This window comes from Abramis brama (assembly GCF_963993115.1).
Source record: "Abramis brama genome assembly, chromosome: 3".
NCBI classification, from domain to species: Eukaryota; Metazoa; Chordata; class Actinopteri; order Cypriniformes; family Leuciscidae; genus Abramis; species Abramis brama.
In genome coordinates this window covers 16,341,383-16,365,415 of record NC_139965.1, presented here as the reverse complement: position 1 = coordinate 16,365,415, position 24,033 = coordinate 16,341,383, and the positions used below count along the sequence as shown (strand labels likewise).

The 24,033-nt window shown below is 37.5% G+C and overlaps 2 protein-coding genes across 4 annotated transcripts; both read left to right on the top strand.

Annotated features, from left to right (window-relative positions):
• Positions 1-5,144: 5,144 nt before the first annotated feature.
• Positions 5,145-8,060, top strand: LOC311079675 (uncharacterized protein). Of its 2 annotated transcripts, XM_084109311.1 has the most exons (7): positions 5,178-5,208; positions 5,285-5,366; positions 5,468-5,809; positions 5,911-6,249; positions 6,433-6,531; positions 6,638-6,660; positions 6,839-8,060. In XM_084109311.1, exons 1-7 carry the CDS (start codon positions 5,206-5,208, stop codon positions 6,953-6,955), a joined length of 1,005 nt encoding a protein of 334 aa, XP_083965437.1. In that variant the 5' UTR covers positions 5,178-5,205; the 3' UTR covers positions 6,956-8,060. The 2 variants fall into 2 exon arrangements, with proteins under 2 accessions (XP_083965436.1, XP_083965437.1); XM_084109310.1 differs by having other exon boundaries at positions 5,145-5,366.
• Positions 8,061-21,951: 13,891 nt separating this feature from the next.
• LOC311079669 (uncharacterized protein) lies at positions 21,952-23,783 on the top strand. Of its 2 annotated transcripts, XM_084109297.1 has the most exons (7): positions 21,952-21,974; positions 22,051-22,132; positions 22,235-22,594; positions 22,713-23,042; positions 23,189-23,296; positions 23,406-23,428; positions 23,611-23,783. In XM_084109297.1, the coding sequence occupies exons 1-7, from the start codon at positions 21,972-21,974 to the stop codon at positions 23,725-23,727; spliced, it is 1,023 nt and encodes a 340-aa protein (XP_083965423.1). In that variant the 5' UTR covers positions 21,952-21,971; the 3' UTR covers positions 23,728-23,783. The 2 variants fall into 2 exon arrangements, with proteins under 2 accessions (XP_083965423.1, XP_083965422.1); XM_084109296.1 differs by having other exon boundaries at positions 21,968-22,132; positions 23,611-23,782.
• Positions 23,784-24,033: the final 250 nt, after the last annotated feature.

Genomic DNA, 24,033 nt, shown 5'->3' with positions numbered 1-24,033 from the left:
TTATTATATTATAACCTAAAGATGCTTTGTGAAAGTTTGAAACAGAAAATAGTGGTTTTCATCTTGCCACTTTCTTGGTGAAGAAAACACATTTTTACTCAAATTAATCAAAATGGATTTATCACGTTCTGGAACCAAACTATAATATTCAGAAGTAAACAGTGTAGCTGACTGAGTGTTTATGTCAGAATGTTTATTTTTAAACCACATCCTTCTTGTGGCTTCTTTGACCGATACAACCCTCTAATGTCAGAATGTTTATTTTTAAACCACAACCTTCTAAAAATGATATATTTAACGATATCTTTAGCATTTCTTATCCAAACAACGTCAAACTTGGCACTGCACTTACTCGTAACCGTAGCGAGACACCTGTCAAGTTTGAAATCCATCGGACTAACGGTTCGAGAGATATGTGGTTAACAGACACACACACAGAAAGACACACAGACACACACACAGACGTTTCTGTAATTTATAGATAGATGCATGTTCAGGCAAACAGATTCTTCCTTCAGCAAAAATGCAATTTAATTTAAACATTCCAGTAAAACATTTAAATAAAACACAAACTGACATTAAAACTACTTATGTGTTCTCTATTGATTCCATAACATGTTGGTACATTTTTTTATTTTTATGGACTTTATGGTACTTACATGTTTTCTGAAATACGAAAAAATAACCAGTCCATTTTTCTTTTTTTCAAACACATTACTGTAGAACACTAAGGTGAAGTCATATTCTCTGATATAAATCATGATTTACTGTATGTCTAAATTATGTCTTGAAAATGTAAAAATGCTGAAAGTTTTCGGTGATGGGTAGGTTTACGGTTAGGGGCAAGAAAATTAGATTAGTCATTAGATCAGTATAAAAATCATTACGCCTATTGAATGTCATCATAATTATAGGAATACCTGTGTGTGTGTGTGGGGGGGGGGGGGGGGGGGGGGGGGGTCTGGTAAACCCTACAAAAAGAGGACATAAAGGCGGCAATATCCAAAATTCTTGTCCTTGTGGGGACATTTTTTGGTCCCTATGAGGAAAACAGCTTATAAATCATACTAAGTGATGGTTTTTTGAAAATGTAAAAATGCTGAAAGTGTGATGGGTAGGATAAGGGGGTAGGGTTAAAGTGAAGGTATGTAGAATATACAGTTTGTACAGTATAAAAATTATTATATCTATGGAATGACCTCATTAAACATGAAAACACAACAGATCTTTTCACCCTGGATCTTATTTCTCGTTGCAAATGCACAGGTCACAAAGTCCCTCGAGACCATGATGACTCCGGGTCATCCCCTATTTAACCCCATGACTTCCTGCAGACTGTCCCTATAATTTTCTCATGTGCACGTATTGCATGTCATAGAATATTATAAAAAAATAAAATAATAAAAACATTGGAATCCGTTCATCACAGAGGAGGACTTCGTGGATGGCTGGTGGAAGGACTTTTAGGTGAGTCACTACCACCACCAACAGATAAGAGTAAAAATGCTGAAGCAACCGGTGCCTCTGCTGGCAGGAAGGAAGACCCCTTATACAAGAAGGTGGATGTGTTGACTGCTGGGTTTGCTCAGATTAAGTCTATGCTTATGAATTTGCAACTGAGCAAGAAACTAGCATCTTCAGTTGAAGCCCCCAATATGAAGTTGCCTATATTCTCACAGCTAGTTCTTTGATGATGAAGAAGTGGAGGTTATATCTGACCCCTCCGACCCACGGGTTATAGTAACACTAACTCAGGGGTACAAACTGCAGTTCCGACAGTGGCCTCCCGCTTTCAGTTGATTCAAGATGACAATATTATCAGACTCCAACAGCTCACTCAAAAAAAGGGTGCCAATTAAACCAGCAGAATGGTCAGAACGACTCAGTGGGTTCTTCTCAATATACCTTATAATTCCAAAAAAAGACGGTGATGTAAGGCCCATCCTCGACCTTCGTGACCTCAACAAGTTCCTGAAGATCTGACTATTTCACATGTTGCGCAAAACCGATGTTCTCCAGTCAGACAGCAGCACTGATTCTCCACGATATACTTAAACGATGATTACTTCCATATTCCAATTGCTCCACAACACAGGCCGTTCCTTCGCTTTGCATTCCAGGACCAGGTTTATCAGTTCTGTGTCCTCCCGCTCTGCCTTTTTTTAAATCTCCTATTATCACTGTAAAGCTGCTTTGGAACAATCTATATTGTTAAAAGCGATATATTAATGAAGATGACTTGACTCCTCCTTCAACGATTTCGAAGGCAGGTCAGGTGTCCGTTCAGGTGCGTCCTCAGGCTCATGGGTATTTTGGTGGCAGCAGCTTCTGTCATACCATTGGGTCTTCCCTCGGTTTGCAAGTGTCAAAACAATGCACATCCCAAGAGTGTCAAACATGGTGGCAGCTTTCTTGTCATGCCACAGACCTCCATTGGGGGAGTGGAGGGTCAACCCAGAGGTGGTAGAGATAATATGGCAGCGGTTTGGCATGGTGGATATGGACATCTTCGCTTCACCTCAATGATATCGACACACTGTCCTTTCTGGTTCTTACTAGCAGAGGAATCCACTCCGCTGGGGCAGGATGCTCTAGCCCAGGGATGGGCAACTTCGGTCCTGGAGGGCCACTGTCCTACAGAGTTTAGCTTCAACCCTAATCAAACACACCTGAACAAGCTAATCAAGGTCCTCAGGATTACTAGAAAATTACAGGCAGGTGATTTTTTCAGGGTTGGAGCTAAACTCTGTAGGACAGTGGCCCTCCAGGACCGAAGTTGCCCATCCCTGCTCTAGCCCATGCCTGGCCAGATCAGTTAGTCTGTGCCTTTCCCCCGATACTGTTGATCTTGGCAACTGTTCTCAGGATCCTTCAGAGACACCACAGGCTGCTGCTAGTAGCACCAAACTGGGCGGGGAGACCATAGAGACCATCTCTGTGTTTGGCTTCTGAAGGGCTGGAAACACATTTGAGTGTATGTGATCAAGAGGCCGACGCGGCCTTCGGAGGACGCACCAAGACTCATTTAAAGGGAAAAGTATAGTCGATTGCATCACCGCGGCACGACGAAGGCTGTTCCAATTTGAAGGTCCTTCAAAGTCTCTTTCAATATGCGGCCTCCAAATGTGTCCACAGCCTTGCCTACCCCAGAATTCATTATGCGTTGGAGACGAAATTGCCAGATTACACTTTTAAATGTAAGTATTGGGTTTCAATTTAATCGAATAATCTAATGTATCTAATGATTAAAATGAAAAATAATAATAATAATAATAATAATAAATACAATAAAGGTTCAAATGTTGACTTATATGTTACCAGTATGTGATTTTACATAGGCTAGTTTATACACTTTAGACTTTATTATGTACATAAATTGACAATAGTGAGCATTTTTAGATTGCTTGTTTGTTTGTTTGTATTATTTATTATTTGTATTATCCTATAGTTTTTAGGCAGTTATAACTAATATATATAACTTATATAAAGTTTTATATAAAGTCCAGTACACATAGTACTGCCGCTCGTCACAACGGCTGTCACAGCTGCTAAGCGACAAAACCAGACAAACTGAACAACTCCAGGGACACAGCGTGCAAAAAAATATTAATGTGACAATACAGTTTGTTAGTTTCATTTTCCAAATAACCAGTGGTGGAATGCAATGACATATTTACTTTTGTGGTTATCATCCATGCTTTCAAATCTAATAAATATCCATTGTCATTGGGGGTGTGATGCCATTCGACAAGAGGCATCTCAACGTCTTGGGCTGCACTAAAAGGTGTCCCTCTAAGTGACATCTGTGCAGCAGGTATATGGTCGATCCTCGTTTGTTAACATTCTTAAGTTTGAATCAGGCTTGAATTGGTTTGAAATTGACGATATCCTTAAAGGGGTCATCGGATGCAAAAATCACTTTTATATGGTGTTTGCATATAAATGTGTGCCACCATACAATAAAAAAAAAAAAAATCCATTCACTCCTTTTTTTTTAATCCTCAAAAAGCCTAAACAGTCTCAGTAATCAAACCGTTTGGATTTTCTGAGCAATATGATGTCATATTGCTCATGCTCCGCCCACGACCACTGATGGACTGTCCCGTATTAACATATTTCCGCCCTCAGCCATTTGTATACTGTCCGCTAAGGCAGGTTGCCAAGGCAGCACTTTACGTGTCTTGTGTCGACACCCCCCACAGAAGAGAGGTGTGGGGTGAGCAGTTACTCATTATCATTTAAAGAGACATGCACCGAAACGGGTCGGTGTGAACAGAGCTGTTTTTGAGGAGGTAAAAAGGGTGTTGTTTTACACAACCATTGAGGAATTTTAACCAAAGTATGTTAAAAACTTTATATGAAGACCCTAAAGAATCATACCAACTTGTGGAAAATGGGCATCCGATGACCCCTTTAATATTTACATCTGAGTAGCACTCGCTGTTATGGTAAGGGGCGTGACTTTCCAGAAAACACGCTAAGCGGTGCCAATCACAACACACTGGGCCAGCTAACCAATCACAGCACATTTTGTAATTCGGAAGGAGGGGCTTCATCGAAACAGGAACTAAAGACTGGGGAGGGAAGTGCTGTAATAATGTTAAATAAGTAAAAAATAATGTGTTTTTTGAACAATCAAGCATGAAAGCATATTCTAGTACACCTCCAAAACAAAATCAAGACTTCGTAAAAGGGCATAATAGGACCCCTTTAAACTTGATCATGCCCTGCCATCTGCCAAACCCTTGATTCAAAACATGAATTTAATTAAATTATTATTATTTTTAAATTAAATTAATTTATTTTTAAATATCTTGGATACTCACCATTGGTAGGCCTACTAAAACACTTTTATAAAGGGCCCTTAAAAGGATTGTGTTCTGCTTACATGCTTCTTTGAAACATCTTATTTCCTGCTTTTGTTCTGTGTCAAACCACAAGATGCATTTTTAGTAGCAATAAAAAACATATTAACCAGAGTTTTCAGAGAGGCCAACTTTAGTTGCTAAAAACTGGATAACTAAGCAATAGTATCTATCTATAATGCATTTCCTAATAAATGAAAGAGGTTTTTTGGAGCAATGGAAAGATGGTTGGGTTCGATTTTTTTAGACATTTTGATGTGGCAACAGTGTGTGACGGCAGAAAGGTTAAGGTGAAAGTGCACATGTGCCTCAGTTGACTGAAGCAGAGACAGATGGACACATGGTAAGGACACAGTCTAGTGATCTACCCTTATTCTTTAGCGTGTGTGATGGTGTGGCTCATTCGTTTGCTTTTTCAGGGGAATTCAAAGCCTGAGGACAATTTTGGAAGACGAATGATCATGAGATATTACTTCATTCTTTTGCTTTCCTCAACAATATGTAAATATACCTAAATGCTTATGCTTTGTAAACATTTAAACAACTCACCTATTTAACACTTTATAACTCTAAAGTTATCTATTGTGTGCTTCATTTTGCAGTCTGTACTTCTGAAGTGAATGTTGTTCAGCAAGATTTAAAAATAGTTCAGTCTGGAGAGGACGTGAACTTAACCTGCAACTTTTCAGAGATTCTGGAATCAACAGCATGGTTTAAACAGACGGCTGAAGGAAAATCTTTAAAAATTGTGTCTTTACACTTTAAACAACCCACTTGGAATAAGGACTTTGAGAAAATGAATCGTTTTAATGTTACCAAAGGAGATAAACATTTTACTCTGATCATTTTAAAGACAAAGCCTTCAGACTCAGCCACATATTACTGTGTTGCCGCATCAAACTGGAAGATTGGAATGGGTGCAGGCACTAGATTACTTGTCAGAGGTATATTTTCTTGCTTATTATTTATGTTTTGTGGGGATTGTGTTGGATGACTATTGGCCTTGCTTTTCTATCAAGTGTCCCTTTTATGTCCCTTTGTCAAGATGCAGCCGTAGCACACACAACTCTTCAGCAGTCGTTGATAGACGCGCTTCATCCAGGGGATTCAGTGAATTTGCAGTGCAGCATCTTCAGTGAGAGTTGTGCTGGAGAACACAGCGTCTACTGGTTCAGACAAAGCTTGGGAGACTCTCAAGGAGTCCTTTACACCAAAGGAGAGAGAAATGGTCAGTGTAAGAACAGCAGTGAGTCTCAAACGCAGAGCTGCGTCTACAATCTCCTCAAGAGCAACATCAGTGACTCTGATGCTGGGATTTACTACTGCGCTGTGGCCGCATGTGGAGAGATACTGTTTGGAAAAGGAACTCAACTCAATTTTAGAGGTAAGGTGAAATGCAAATGTCTGGCTTGAACTGTTGAAATGTTTAGCTTTATCTGCTATCTGGAAAAGCATTTGATTCATATACTAGAGTACATGATACCAAACTGATCTAATGAATGTAAAAAAATAAAATTAAATAAAATTAAGCAAAATATATAAAATTTGTTTCATTTTATTGCCTTAGATGTGAATCCAACTCTTCATGCTCTTGGAATTTCAAACATCATATTTTTGGCTCTTGTTGTTTTTCTGGGAATAAAACTATGCAGGGGTCAGAAAAAAGGTATCATTTTCTGAATAGGATTAATTTATTATGGCAATGCAATATCAGATTTTGAATAACACAACTGCCATTTATAATGACAAGACTGTTTCTTCATTTCCCAAAGTGCCCAAACCTCAAGAGAATCAAGTAAGTACACAATTATCTTCCATTTGAGATCTTTTTCAAAATTGTATCAATGTACCTGTTTTATCGATTTAATATTAGACAATACATTTTTCTGTCAGGGTTTTTAAAAACGTATTATGCCACATTATGTGTAATTTTTCCTCTCATAATTGGAGATTATTTTCTCTCTTGATATTAGAATGAAGCCAGCATGAATTACGCATCCATTAGTTTTGGTCAGAAACCTCTGAACACTAGAAGGACCAAATCAAAGGTCATTCAGGAGCAGTCTCTGTACGCTCACGTACAGCAGTAACATCCAGAGGTTTAGTGGAGCATTTCACTTCAACAAATATTTTCATCATGAGCTTACAACAACATATTTGAAGACAATACATTTAATTTGGTTGAATAATTTGGTCATTAATACTCTATTTAATGAGTGTATTGATTTTCTTCATGTTTTTTTTTTTAAGTCTGTTTTATGAATTTTTTTTTAACTGTACAGCACTTTGGTCAGCCTTGTTGCTGTTTTTAATGCGATTTAAAAATAAAATAAAATAAATTGAACTTGAATCTATAATGCCTGTCCTTTATTTCAAGCATTTAAGTGTCAGTTATTTGTTAAATGCTCTGAAAATGTAAATTTAAATATCAGTAGCTAACAATGTAAAAAAAGTAAAAAGTTAAATAAAAATATGGATTGCAAGATCATAGTAGTTGGTGGCCATATTTGAATGCATTTTATATGTTAAGTGTTTTTTTGGCTTTGTACTGTTGTATAGCTATATTAATTTGTTAGGCATAGTAAGGATAATGATAATTGTAAAAGAGAAGTAGTGTGTTTGTATGCTCATTCATATTTTTTGTTAATGAATTAATGAATATACGTTGTTAGACTCTGTTCATTTTGAGCAACTTTGGAATTTCCGTTTCACAGTTTCCTTATGAATCACTTGTGTGAAGTAGGCTATGCTTCATTTGCATCTGCTAAATTAATAGCCTGTTTATGTGCATGATCAAATGTGTTGTTTTTTTATGATGTTTCATTGCATTGTTTTTATTGTTAACTCAAATGATGGATCCTGGTGCATGTATAGGGTATAGTTCCCCATGGCAAAGTATTAGTTAGCATTTAGTTAGTCTTTAACAAGAAAGACTCTTTCTTTAAAGACGAACTTGCTGAATGCTGAATTCAACATGGTCTCTACTGCCACCTAGTGATTGTAGATCATTGGGATGAGATCTGTCAGTTTCAAATTTGTCAGTGTTCTCCCACTGTGTTAGTTTGTTTTCCAGGTTTGAAACCTTGTAAATGGTGACCTGAAAACTGGTGTGCGAATGTGTGAAAAAAAAGTTTTGAAACTCTGAAAACAGAGTTTTGCAGGCTTGCAAAGTGGTAAAAATAATAAAATCTCTGCAAACATAATTTTGTTTTTGAGTTTTCCTTCTTCAGAAGTGCAACACTCTTTTTTACGGTGTTGTGCAATCATTTTTTCAGAGTTTCGAATGTGTCACTGTTCTCCCAGTGTATAGTTTGTTTTCCAGATTTGAAACCTTGTAAATGGTGATCTGAAAACTGGTGTGCGAATAGGTGAAAAAAAGTTTTGAAACTCTGAAAACTGAGGTTCGAAAGGGCGAAACTTTCTACATTACATTACTTTTGCACTCCTATTGCAGACTATTTTTTCAGAGCTGAGTTTACAACACCCACTTTGCGGAGATACGCCCACACAGTTGCGAGTTTGCGACTCAGGTGATTTGTGGCAGCGTTGTCACGTATGAAGGACTAAAAATGACAGAACGAAAAATAAATAAATAAATAAATAAATAAAAGTAGAAATAAATAAATAAATGCAGAAATAATAGTGAAAATAAATACATTTTGGTAATATAAACGGCTATTTCTGTATTTTTACATGTATTTATTTATTTATTTATGCATTTCTATATGTATTTATTTATGTATTTATACATTTATTTATATATTTATGTATTTATATATTTATTTATTTATATATTTATATATGTATTTATTTATACATTTATTTATTCCTACATTTATTTATTTCTGTATTTCCACATTTCTACATTTATTTATTTCTGTATTTCCACATTTCTACATTTATTTATTTCTGTATTTCCACATTTCTACATTTATTTTTCCCTGCGCATGTATGCTAATTGACCAATGGCTAACCACGCCCCCTCCACTCACTCGGACAAACAGTCAACATTCGGTAACAGGCGCTATGGCAGCTGTCACAGTAGGAGACATTTCACAGGAGTCAATTGATGATTTTTTGGAGACAGAAAGATTATATATCATCTCGATGTCACCAAAGGGGCCTTAAATATGCATTGGAGGGTTATATTAATAATTTTATAGTTGAGAAGGTCGATAAGCTTCAGCTCCAGAACAAAGATTTCAGTGTAAACGTTATAGTTTGGTGCTATTTCGCTTCAAACGCTCGCTTTATACGCGTGTCCTATTCGCTTTGGATTCAAAATGTTCAAGCGTCGGACTAGACGCGGATACGCGCGAATTTGACGCTCTATTCGCGTTTGGTGTGAGCGCAGAATAATGAACAGGCTGCGATGTCAAGACTGCATTGCTGGAATGTGTGTGTGTGTGTGTGTGTGTGTGTGTGTCAGAGAGCGGGCGCGATCGAACAGTGGAAACATAAAAACATACTCCATTTTGTTCATACAGGACATAATTAAAACTGCAAAGTGTTTAGCCTACTTATATTTGTGTAAAACACAACATTGTGCTTTTGTCAAACTGTAAACTCTTGTCAAACTGTAACTAGGGATGGGAACGACACGGGATTTGGGAAATCGACTGTCGAGGCCCATGTGTCGACTTTTTGTCGGATTGTCGGCCTTTCTTTTCTTTTTTTTAAAGGGGGGGGGGGGGGGGGTGAAATGCTCATTTTCACTCAATCTCCTGTTAATCTTGAGTACCTATAGAGTAGTATTGCATCCTTCATATCTCCAAAAAGTCTTTAATTTTATTATATTTCTAAAAGACAGATAGGCTGTCCCCAGTCTTTCCGCAAAAAAACGAGCGTCTGGAGGCGGGCCGTGTGGGCGGTATGCTATAGCTGTGCTAACCGAGCTAACAACACACAGAGACATTTTTTTAAAGCAGTTTACTCACCGAATGCGATCGCGAAACTTTATCATTGTGACTGCTTGATCCGCATTAGACGATCTGCAAATCCGTCGATCTGGGCTTTGTTTATAAAACAATCATCGTCAAAATGCAGGGAACAAACAGTCTTACACAACTCCGTTGATGCTCTGAAAAAACAAACTCCATCCACTGGTCCACTTAACGCTGGGTTCTTTGGGAATCTGTGCAGGGTTGTCTTGCCCTGGCATACAAAAACACACTTCTTTGGTGACATTGACTTCCAAAACCCGAGCACACAGTGCTTGCTTTGATGGCGTAACGTTACTGCTTTCGCTATCTTGCTCTGGTCTACGAGTGCGCGCGCGCGTCTTTCCGGGAGAAGTGGGGTCAACGGTCAAGTGGCGATCCCATTTAGAAAAAAATGGATTGTTTTATTTAAAATGTTTTATTTCATTATTGGAAAAGTGGCACTTTATGATGTGTATTTGAATAGGAAATGTAATAAATTAAAAGCCAAAAAAAAAAATGCAATTTGGAAATCCCACAAGCCCCGCCCCCTCGACATGTCGACACTCTATTTTTTTTGTCGAGTGGAGCATGTGTCGAATGTCGGTCGTTTTGTCGATAAAAAGTCCCATCCCTAACTGTAACCTACAACTGTCACCCAACCAAAATCACACACACACGCTGTTTAAAGTCAAAATGACAAGAAAAAACATAAAAACGAATGAAAACCGATAACCGCAATGCATTGCAATGGACGAGGAAGCAAGCAGAGAATGTCCGAGTGTATTGGGTTAGCTATGCGTACTGTGATTGGCTCATCCCGTTTGGGGGCGTAGCTTAGCCATTGGTCAATTAGCATACATGCGCAGGGAAAAATAAATGTAGAAATGTGGAAATACAGAAATAAATAAATGTAGAAATGTGGAAATACAGAAATAAATAAATGTAGAAATGTGGAAATACAGAAATAAATAAATGTAGGAATAAATAAATGTATAAATAAATACATATATAAATATATAAATAAATAAATATATAAATACATAAATATATAAATAAATGTATAAATACATAAATAAATACATATAGAAATGCATAAATAAATAAATAAATACATGTAAAAATACAGAAATAGCCGTTTATATTACCAAAATGTATTTATTTTCACTATTATTTCTGCATTTATTTATTTATTTCTACTTTTATTTATTTATTTATTTATTTTTCGTTCTGTCATTTTTAGTCCTTCATAGTCACGCAGCTCTGCTCTGAAACTCTTGCTGCGTTCCAGTCCACTTTTAGACACGCACTTGCGAACTTCCCTAAGCACTTCCCCTCGGGGGAATCCCTGCCGCCATTTTTAAGTGCGTTCCACTTCGTGAAGTGGACGAGGGAAGTTTATATGGACAGACCCTCGTTCCCTCGATTTTGACCGAGGGAGCGAGTCTACTTCAAATGTGCACTTCAGGCACCTATATGTCCCACAATGCAGTACGATTGTGACGTCACCACATATCTCGTCTAATCACAACCACAACAGACAACTTTATGATATATTAGTTATCATTTTTTTAATTTAAAACAACCCAAACACACCTATAAACATTTGGATGCTGCATTAAACAAATTCTTAAAGGGAAAAAAATTGTAAATAATAAATAAACTCCATGGCTGATTCCAAGTGATCAAGGGCTTAGGACGTTCCAATTCAGCCCATTGCAGTTTCCGCCAGTAGTGGGCACTCGCAATGACGTACATCCGAGTGAACGAGACCGAGGGAAGTTAGCGAGTGAAGGGCATGACAATTTTGGACTGGAACGCAGCTTCTGAAACTCAGACTGAGCGAAAATGAAGCTTCGCAACTTCGCAACTTAAAAAAAAGCCTGGAGGGAGGGCCTTCTGCTCTTGGCCAATGCTTTGCTTTTTGCTGACGTACAGTCCAATCACAAGTCGTATTTACTGGAAAGGTGGGATTGACCGACTGCTCCGCCAATGACGAAAGCGCACAGGATACGCAAACAGGATGCACGGCTTTTTAAAAAGTTTATTTTATAAATTATCTTTAAAATAGAATATTCTGAAAAAGTGACATTTCCGTTTTTGCTGATTCACATTGGTATCAAAATAGGTAAAACACAATTCAAAGTTACATACACCATTATGTTTTTTGTAAAGATCACATTAGTTAACTGTAGGCCTATAAATTACTTGCATGTTGTTTTTCTCTATCAGATTATAACAGATCATTATTTGATAACACCATTCAAAAGAATATTCAACATGAATGCCCCATTATGTTTTATGATTATTATTTTTTTTTAACTACAATTGTATTCATAAGTTTTATTGTTTTTTTCTATTGGCCAGCAGCAGTCATTAAACAAACATAAAATACACATAATATACACAAAATATTTTTCAATTTTTGCCCCATGCATTCATGTTGAATATTTGAATTTTTTTTTTTTGTTTGTTTGTTTTATGCTTGTTTTGCATATTATTATTTATTTTTTTGTTGATACTAGTCAATTTGATTGGTAAAAGCAATATAGTGACTTAAAATGTATAGAATTTGACTTGAAAGATGACAGTTAGGGGGAAATTGCCTTTATAAATGTTTTAAAAAAATGCAATGAGAATCAATTTAAGATTATTGCTTCAGAATAAATGACTTTTACAACACAAAAATTTAACAGTTTACTGAAGTTAGTTATTGCACCAATACAGTAGCAGCTACTTGAGATTTTATTATAATATTAGGCCAATGTACATGACTGAGTCGCTCGCTGTGTGAGGAGAGTGAGTCGCCAGCTGAGGAAAGTGAGTCGCTCGCTGTGTGAGGAGAGTGATTCGCCATCTGAGGAAAGTGAGTCGCTCGCTGTGTGAGGAGAGTGATTCGCCAGCTGAGGAAAGTGAGTCGCTCGCTGTGTGAGGAGAGTGAGTCGCCAGCTGAGGAAAGTGAGTCGCTCGCTGTGTGAGGAGAGTGAGTCGCCAGCTGAGGAAAGTGAGTCGCTCGCTGTGTGAGGAGAGTGATTCGCCAGCTGAGGAAAGTGAGTCGCTCGCTGTGTGAGGAGAGTGAGTCGCCAGCTGAGGAAAGTGAGTCGCTCGCTGTGTGAGGAGAGTGAGTCGCCAGCTGAGGAAAGTGAGTCGCTCGCTGTGTGAGGAGAGTGAGTCGCCAGCTGAGGAAAGTGAGTCGCTCGCTGTGTGAGGAGAGTGATTCGCCAGCTGAAGAAAGTGAGTCGCTCGCTGTGTGAGGAGAGTGAGTCGCCAGCTGAGGAAAGTGAGTCGCTCGCTGTGTGAGGAGAGTGATTCGCCAGCTGAAGAAAGTGAGTCGCTCGCTGTGTGAGGAGTGAGCATGAGAATTTCGAGAGTGAGAATTTCGTCATTGGGGGAGCAGTCGGTCAATCCCACCTTTCCAGTAAATACGACTTGTGATTGGACTGTACGTCAGCAGACAGCAAAGCATTGGCCAAGAGCAGAAGGCCCTCCCTCCAGGCTTTTTTTAAGTTGCGAAGTTGCGAAGCTTCATTTTCGCTCATTCTGAGTTAAAGAGTTTCAGAGCAGAGCTGCGTGACAACGCTGCCACAAATCACGTGAGTCGCAAGCTCGCAACTGTGTGGGCGTATCTCCGCAAAGTGGGTGTTGTAAACTCAGCTCTGAAAAAATAGTCTGCAATAGGAGTGCAAAAGTAATGTAATGTAATAAGTTTCGCCCTTTCGATCCTCAGTTTTCAGTTTCAAAACTTTTTTTCACCTATTCGCACACCAGTTTTCAGATCACCATTTACAAGGTTTCAAACCTGGAAAACAAACTATACACTGGGAGAACAGTGACACATTCGAAACTCTGAAAAATTGTTTGCGCAACATCGTAAAAAAAAAATGTTGCAGTTCTGAAGAAGGAAATCTCAAAAACAACATAATGTTTGCAGAGATATTTTTTTTTTTTTTTTACATTTTGCAAGCTTGCAAATCTTATTTTTCGATCTTGCAAAACTTTTTTTTGTAAGATTTTGAGTTTTCAAACACTTAGTTTCAACCTTTCAGAACTTTATTTTCAGTTTTGAATCATGGCAGGATATTAATCCCATAGTTCTAACGCAATGACAAAAGTTTGAGCAAAGCAAGCAAACTGTTTGTTTATTTTCCTAAGTGTGTTCCCCGAACTATACCTTAGAAAGCTGCTTAAGATATACCTTCTTACGTGCGACGTGACCCGGCGCTGTTTGTGGCCATGGTGCTGAATTGTTTGAAATCGATGGCTCGAGGATCAATTATTCTCTCGTGCAGGGGCTGTTTATGTGAAAAAGCGGTCATCTTTATAAAAGAAGCACTTCAGAAATAGTTGAAATTGCAATTTATTATGATTATTGGATATTATAAAAAATAATCCAAACTATAAATAGCCTATAATAGCCTATCCTACATATTTTAAAATTGTAACATAGCCTATTGCTGCCACAATAACCTTTTCAAAAATTTACATGCCGCCTTTTCTTTTCCCATTTTTGTTCGCTGAGGTGGAGCTGTCTTGTGTAATTAGAAATATTGAAATAATAAAGAAATATTGTTCTTGTGTAAATACTTTCCAGCATTTCAGTAATAAAAGTTTACATCTTGCGTACGGTGCTCGGCAGTGATCAAAAAGGATTTAAACCGTGAATTTTGAATCTCTTGTAAACTCAGAGATGTGGATTCAGACGGCAATTAAATTACCACACGACCTGTTTGTCACAAAAACAGAAGGTACTAATTTGGCCAGGGATTTTTACGCGGATTGGGTGAGAAAAACACTGATATTATGGATTCGGACGGCAATAAAATCACCGACTTACCCCTGTAAATGTTTAAAATACCGGACGAGCCCATGAGAAACAATATTAGCGTCCGAGTAGGACTTAACTGACAATAGCCTATGCTTTCACTGGCCTTTAAAAGAGCGTTTTAATTCAATTCATAATATTGTATAATAATATAATTAAAAATCTAACAACAATCAGTGTAATGACAATTTTATTCTTTGCATGAAAACACTTGAATAGCTTGTTTGCATATGACGTCACGTCACTGCGTTGCCATGGCGCGAAATGCAGATGGAGGGCAGGAAGTGTTGTGCTACATTTAGGAAGCACTATAACAAACTCAAAATGCCTATGTTTTGCGTCGTTTATGGTTGCTCAAATCGATCAAACTTTTCAATTTTGCTTATAGTTTCTATAATTAGCAAAGAGCATTTGTGTTAAATAGGAATACATTGTAATAATGTTAATCAAGCTGACTAAATCACACGACTGTGCAGCAGTTCACATGCACTCACAATAAAAATACAATATAATTTAAAACAAAGACAAGCTCATTATACAAAGGAAATAATATTACATATCTAGACAAATTGGGTTGCTTATAGTTAAAAGAATGTCATGAACGATTTAGGCTAGATGTATTGATTGCATTAGTGCATGATATTGAAGAGTGCGCGCCTCGAGCGCACGGCTGACACGACAGGAAAGTTCGTGTTTCTGAGTTTTATATTCGGACATATACCGTGACAACATCTCATCTGACAGAGGACTGTGCGGCGCTGCTGACTGCGTTATTTATAAAAAAAAAATTAATTGCTGTGAGATTGTTTGCTGTTGCGCGCAACTCCTGGAGAAATAGGCTGAAATCATTCACGTGGTGCGTCTCTGAGTGAGACAGATTTCAACAATCACCAGTCAAAGACAGCAGCAAAGCCATAGCACAATGAAATAAGGCAACTTATGATTTCGGAGGTTTACAATAGGCTGTTGTCCGGTTTCATATTTGTCAGTTAAAATTTCAAAATACATTCGGGACTGAAGCCCCGGCAAAATCGGCTGGCTGCCTACTCTGCTTGCAAACCTACGTCTGCGGTCGGGAGGAGCCGAATCGGAAAATGCCCGTTTGTGCAGTGATCACTTCGTCAAAGGTGAGTCTTATGTGGCTAGTATGTTTGTGTAACGTACCAGTTTCCGAACTTTGTAAAGTCAAAGTAATTGTTTCTTCTTTTCTTTGGGTTTGTAAGTTACCCCTGTAACTGAAGACAAACGTAACGTTACAGGCAAATCTTTCAATTCAGTTGAAAAATCGCTCCTCTTCCTAGCGTAAAGATCACGTCCAACATATGTTTCGATTTTTTTGTTATATCTTTCTTTTGTAATAGCGTCTAAAGTAGTAGGCCTACAGTATGGACTTTCCTCCATCTCGTCCATTCCGCTCTTCACTTCCTGCCCTCCATCTGAATTTCGCGCGTCATCACAATCACGTGACTGCAAACCACCTATTAGCCTAATTTAATACTGTCTGGGTGTATTAAAACTTCAGAATTATATTCATTTAGACCTGCAACAACGCTAAGAGAGAGCTACGAATGGTCCAGGGCCCGGTTTCCCAAAGCGTTCTTATCTCTAAGTAGTTCTTAACCTATTCCTTAACCTCTCTCTTAACCTTATGGGACGGTTCCCGAAACGTTCGTACGCTAAGTATATCTTCTGTAAGTCACACTTTCGTAAGGTTGGTCTGGACCATTCGTAGCTCTCTCTTAGCGTTGTTGCAGGTCTAAATGAATATAATTCTGAAGTTTTAATACACCCAGACAGTATTAAATTAGGCTAATTCAAGTGTTTTCATGCAAAGAATAAAATTGTCATTACACTGATTGTTGTTAGATTTTTAATTATATTATTATACAATATTATGAATTGAATTAAAACGCTCTTTTAAAGGCCAGTGAAAGCATAGGCTATTGTCAGTTAAGTCCTACTCGGACGCTAATATTGTTTCTCATGGGCTCGTCCGGTATTTTAAACATTTACAGGGGTAAGTCGGTGATTTTATTGCCGTCCGAATCCATAATATCAGTGTTTTTCTCACCCAATCCGCGTAAAAATCCCTGGCCAAATTAGTACCTTCTGTTTTTGTGACAAACAGGTCGTGTGGTAATTTAATTGCCGTCTGAATCCACATCTCTGAGTTTACAAGAGATTCAAAATTCACGGTTTAAATCCTTTTTGATCACTGCCGAGCACCGTACGCAAGATGTAAACTTTTATTACTGAAATGCTGGAAAGTATTTACACAAGAACAATATTTCTTTATTATTTCAATATTTCTAATTACACAAGACAGCTCCACCTCAGCGAACAAAAATGGGAAAAGAAAAGGCGGCATGTAAATTTTTGAAAAGGTTATTGTGGCAGCAATAGGCTATGTTACAATTTTAAAATATGTAGGATAGGCTATTATAGGCTATTTATAGTTTGGATTATTTTTTATAATATCCAATAATCATAATAAATTGCAATTTCAACTATTTCTGAAGTGCTTCTTTTATAAAGATGACCGCTTTTTCACATAAACAGCCCCTGCACGAGAGAATAATTGATCCTCGAGCCATCGATTTCAAACAATTCAGCACCATGGCCACGGACAGCGCCGGGTCACGTCGCACGTAAGAAGGTATATCTTAAGCAGCTTTCTAAGGTATAGTTCGGGGAACACACTTAGGAAAATAAACAAATTTGGTAAGATATATCTTTCGAGTCTTCTTAGCAGGCTAAGAGTGAGCGTTATCGGGAAACCGGGCCCAGACCAACCTTACGAAAGTGTGACTTACAGAAGATATACTTAGCGTACGAACGTTTCGGGAACCGTCCCATAAGGTTAAGAGAGAGGTTAAGGAATAGGTTAAGAACTACTTAGAGATAAGAACGCTTTGGGAAACCGGGCCCTGGTGCATCTAAAGTTGCTCTTCCTGAGTCTCTCTGTAAGGCTGCACTCCACTACTGGTTATTTCTGGGTCTTTGGATGAGTGAGATTTGCGTGTTGTTTATTGCCGGAGTATCCGCAGCTCGTGTAAAGGATTGGCTCTCTTCTGAACGGGGGCGGAGGAGCAGCAGCTCATTTTTATTTAAAGGGACACACACACAAAAGGCGAGTTTTTGCTCAAATCCAGAAAGGGGGAAATTTGACAAGCTATAATAAATGATCTGGGGTTTTTTTTTTTTTTTGCTGAAATTTCACAGACACATTCTGGGGACACCATAGATTTATAGACATCTTGTGAAAAGGGGATAATATAAATACACCTTTAAATCCAATTTTCCCTCTGTCTTGTTCACTCAGAAGTACGCCATTACTTACGATGCACGAATGTGGACCCGTGATGTTGTAACATGTATGTTTGGTTCTGTTAAGTTCTATCATGACAACTCTCGGGACACGGGTATGGAAATAGAGATTTGCATATTAATGGATTGGCAATGTAAATGTATTTGGTCTTGGCAGAATAGATCTGCTATGCTGCTGCTCCAGAGCAAGTACCGAGACTTACTACTGCGAATACCTTCACAGACATTGCTGAGAGCATGTAAGACAAGCTGCTGCTGCTGCACACATGTAACAGACATGTAACACATGTAACAGACACACGTGTACAGCCAATGCCAATAAAACTGTTGTGCACAGCTGAAAAGACTATTGATACACATTTGTAAACTTTTCACAATACACAGTTGCACAGTGCAATGGGAGAAATAGACAAAGGAGACAGGAAGGGATAGAAAAAACACCCCCAAAACAGCAGATCTATTGCCAAAACATGTGTAGGGCCTACTTTTTTTCCTCATGGGACCACATGTTTTGCTATCTGTATGTGTGCCTGGACTACTAGAGATGCGGTTGGTGGTTACAGCCACGGACTCCGCGGATAAACCGCAGATCGGGCGGATGACTTGACGAAAAATAATATTTTAATTAAATTTGGTTGGGTGGCGGTTGAACCAATCAAATGATTGTTAGGTCTGCTGGTATAAAATGAATTGCACTGTCTGCCTGAAAAAGATGCGCTCTCTTCCCATGCAGTCAAAATTAACTGGAGTCTTCAGAACAGGCTCGTCCTAGTCGTCACCCTGACATGACAGTGCGTAAAATTAATTAGCCTATAATGTGAATTACTTATTTTATTCGAGCTTTCTTTCTTTTTTCTAAAAAATAAAGTGCAATAGGCATTATTTAGTAGTAGGCTAAATAGCAGCATGTTGAAATTGTGTGCCAAAATGCGTTTTTTATTACAATGATAAAATTGTACAGTAGCCTAGTCAGGTAAGGTCAGGTTTGCTGATGTGCGTTTTATTTAGGCTATTTATTTATTTTTGTCCCTGTGTGCCGATCAGAGACGGAGTTCACTGCTGATATTCTGGGGATATAACATAGCCAATAGGCTATACTAGTAGGGACATTAGCCTTTAAATATCTTTGCTGCATTGGATCAGTATCCTTTCTAGAACAGGCAAGAGCTTTTTAAGCCTTGTGGCTCGCGTCAGCAGTGCCTTGCATCACCCATAGACCTTAAAACAATCAGAGAATGGCGGGCGGGTGCATCTTTGAAAATTGGTCAAAAAACATTGGTGCGGATGGATGGCGGATGGATGATGAGTTTTGTGATGCGGTTGCGGATGAAATAATAGGCCATCCACGCATTTCTGTCGACTACCTTGCCGACCGGCTTAACACTAGAAATGCATGCTATGTGTTCTTGTGAACAATATGACGTTGAAAGCTGATAGAGATAGGAACCCAGCAACCACCTGAGCAAGTATCATCAATAAAGTCATTTGATAATGATTACATAACCCTTATACTCTTGTTTGATCAATGAAAAGCCATTAGGAGCGATAACGAATGACAGCGTGCTCTGACGCTCGATAAACATGTTAGCATAGGTAATGAAATATTACCCTTGAAATATATATATATTTTTTCTGCTAACATGTAATCCCATTGAATGTGAATGCTTATTTTACTTTAACCTTCTCATCCATAGACAGCATTTACTCACAGAGATACAAACAATAGACCATTTTCTGCTGCATAGACACAACTGCATAGCACTCCAACTTATGCTTAGTAAAGACTATAAATATGACTATAATTGTACATGACTATACAAACAAGACTATAAACATGATGCTTAGTTTAACATTGATTGTTCTTTTAGCATGGCGTGCACACACAAGCATCTGAATCAACCGCACACATTTAGCATGGCTAATGAAAACATTGCTATTGGAAATAAAAGGACGCGTCATTGAAGTTATACCAATAGATATGGTGAATGCCGTTTGAATCGCAAATGCATTACTTTTACTGTTTTCATATCCATGCTAACAGCGTATAAAACAGCAATGACATACAATAGACCGCTGCTGCTGCATGCAGTAAACACTGCTGCTTAAATGCTTCAGTGATTCACTCAAGCACTGTTGACATGACGCTATTTAAAACATTTCTAAAATGAAGCTAGTTTAAACTTGTAAAGATTGCTCCATTTATAAATTAATAACCGGACCACACAATATGGGCAGAGATGTGGAATAAAACATCAATCACTTATCTTAGATGTTGATTCCAGAGTGCACTGCCATTCTGAAAGTGCACTGCATACTTTTAGTGCTAACAGCAACACACCGGTATTTGTTTGAATGTTGAACCACAGCTCATTGGACGCTGATGCAACAGCAACCAATCAGCTGTGCTATGTAGATAATCATGTGATCGCTACCAAATGAGTCAGAAACTTTTCAGCCTTCGCCATCTAGTGTTTCATGCCAGAACTAGGTAATTTCATTGTGTTTTGTTTCAGTTTTCCCTGTTCCTGTTAACCTGTGTTCCCTGTCATTGTGAGTTGACCTAAGGTGTGTTCCGATTAACAGGGTCCCTACGCAGTGTTCAACAGCTCCCTACTCCCTGAGCACGGGATATCCGTTGAAGTGGACTTTGCTGACAATTTGGAACTCCCTACACCATCATCAAAGAAAGACAATGGCGGGGTCGCACAGATTATGATATAACATAAATATTGATTTAATATAATTTTTTTTACAAAATAATATAAATTTACTTTCAAATTTATCATATCAAAATCATATAATATACATATACAAAACAAACATTATGTATCTAATAATTATAATAAAACATTTTTAGACTAATTGTATATTTAATTGACTTTTGCAGCTGTTAATTGAAGCTGTACAATAACTGTCATTCGTAATGAAAATAAATATGATTTGGTTAAGTATGTGTAAATGTGTTCTTAATCAATGGTTTTAATAATTGTAGCTGTCTCATTTTGTGCACTTTCTTTGCCACGCACAGCTGCATAGTAAACATTCCTGAGGTTCATAAATATTATAGTTTGTATAATAACAACAAAATATTTATGAATACTCTAGACGTAAACTCGTCCATCGCAGAGCCATTTAAAAACTCTTCCAAAGGCTCTGCTCCATTGTTAGTTTAGACTGGTGACGCGATGCGCAATAACATTTGGGGGATTTTCACTATCCACTTCCTGTGAAGTGATGTATTGATGTTCCCTTATTCCCTATGCAGTTCACAGTGCCCTTTGAACGGAACATGTTCACTCCCTTCGGATTGGAATCTCACTTAAGGCGGAATACCCTGTGATGTCCACTTTACAGTCCGGAATGCACCACTAGTTTTCTAGTGTGTGTCAGTTTGTTCCGTTGGTTACTCGTTACATCCACCTGTTGTTCATTTAGTTTTCTCATTACCTCTCCTTGTGTGTTTAAGCCCTTTGTTCTCCTCAATGTTTTGTTAACGTGGTATTTTTGTTTAGTGGTTCCCATTCCTGTATTCTCCTGAGTTTCAGTTTATTAAAAACTATATATATTCTAATCTCCATTGTGTTTACTGATCAGCATATCGTGACATGTATGCATGAGATGTATGCATAACCATGTATTCACCAATCCAGAATAGTTCAACTTGATCATATTTGGATGCTCATCATCGGTAAAACATAACTTTCTTGTGAGGCCCTTTAAAGATTTGTATTCTGGTTACATGCTTCTTTTAAAATCTTATTTCCTGCTTTTTTCCCCTTTGTCAAACCATATCAAGCATTAGCAATAAAACAACATATTAACCACATAGTTTAGAGAGAAGCCAACTTACTAAGCAGTAGTATTAATAACACCTATCTATCTACATACAAAAAAAAAGAGATTTTTTTGGAACAATGGAAAGATGGTTAGGTTAGACTTTTTTTAGACATTTTGATGTGGCGACAATGTGTGAAAGCAGAAAAGTTAAGGTGAAATGCACATGTGCCTCAGTTGACTGAAGCAGAGACAGATGGACACATGGTAAGGACACAGTCTAGTGATCTACCCTTATTCTTTAGCGTGTGTGATGGTGTGGCTCATTCGTTTGCTTTTTCAGGGGAATTCAAAGCCTGAGGACAATTTTGGAAGACGACTGATCATGAGATATTACTTCATTCTTTTGCTTTCCTCAACAATATGTAAATATACCTAAATGACTTTTTAATCAAACAAGTAACCTATTTATTTATTTATTAATACTTTCAACTCAAAATTTTACTATTGTGTTCTTGATTTTGCAGTCTGCTCCTCTGATGTGTCCTCTAATGTGGATGTTGTTCAGGAAGATGTAAAAGTAGTTCGAGCTGGAGAGGATGTGAATCTTACTTGCAGCTTTTCAAAGCTTATGCAATCAACAAAAGCATGGTTTAAACAGACGGCTGATGGAAGATTCATACAAATTGTGTCTTTATTTTTAAATCAACAACCCAGCTGGAATAAGGACTTTGAGAAAATGAGTCGTTTTAATGTTATCAATGGAGATGATCATTTTAATCTGGTCATTTTACAGACAAAGCCTTCAGACTCATCAACATATTACTGTGTCATTGCATCATATTACAACATTGGAATGGGTGCAGGCACTAGATTATTTTTCAAAGGTAAGTTTCACCGCTTGTTATTTTAGCTTTGTTTGATTTATAGGCATATGAATTTTTTTATTTTTTTTTATTTTTTTTGTTCTTACTATTTCTGTTTCTTTTATGTCATTTTTTCAAGCTGCACACACAACTCTTCAGCAGTCTTTGATAGACACGCTTCATCCAGGGGATTCAGTGAATTTGCAGTGCAGCATCTTCAGTGAGAGTTGTGCTGGAGAACACAGCGTCTACTGGTTCAGACAAAGCTTGGGAGACTCTCAAGGAGTCCTTTACACCAAAGGAGAGAGAAATGGTCAGTGTAAGAACAGCAGTGAGTCTCAAACGCAGAGCTGTGTCTACAATCTCCTCAAGAGCAACATCAGTGACTCTGATGCTGGGATTTACTACTGCGCTGTGGCCGCATGTGGAGAGATACTGTTTGGAGAAGGAACTCAACTCAATTTTAGAGGTAAGGTGAAATGCAAATGTCTGGCTTGAACTGTTGAAATGTTTAGCTTTATCTCCTATCTGGAAAAGCATTTGATTAATATACTAGAGTATGATACCAAACTCTAAAAAATGTTTTCTAAGAAGATCAAATTAATTTTGTTTCAGTGAGTGGTGATGTGAATCCAACTCTTCTTGCTCTTGGAGTTTCAAACATTATATTTTTTGTTCTTGTTGTTTTTCTGGGAATAAAACTATTCAGGGGTCAGAATAAAGGTAGGACTTTCTGAATAAAATTATTATTTTTATTGTAAAGGAAAATGTTGTAGAAATTGAATTACCATTTACAGTATAATGACAATTAATGTTTCTTAATTTCCCAAAGTGCCCAAACCTCAAGAGAATCAAGTAAGTACACAATTATCTTCCATTTTAGATCTTTTCCAAATCTTTATCAATGTATCTGTCTTATTAATTTAATATTAGATAATATATATTTTTTCAATATATATATTTTTTGGTGTATATTATGCCACATCATGTGTAATTTTCTTCTCATAATTGGAGATTATTTTCTCTCTTGATATTAGAATGAAGACAGCATGAATTACGCATCCATTAGTTTTGGTCAGAAACCTCTGAACACTAGAAGGACCAAATCAAAGGTCATTCAGGAGCAGTCTCTGTACGCTCACGTACAGCAGTAACATCCAGAGGTTTTATGAGTTGACTTTCATCCTCTGAAAATGAAACCCAGAGTATAGTCTGGTCATTTTTACGGCACTTATATATATATATATATATATATATATATATATATATATATATATATATATGTGCGTTTGTGTGTATGTGTGTGTGTGTGTGTGTGTGTGTGTGTGTGTGTGTGTGTGTGTGAATGCTACATACATATATGTATATATATATATATATATATATATATATATATATATATATATATATATATATATATATATATACAGCATATAGCATATAAGTGTTAAAATGAAGTG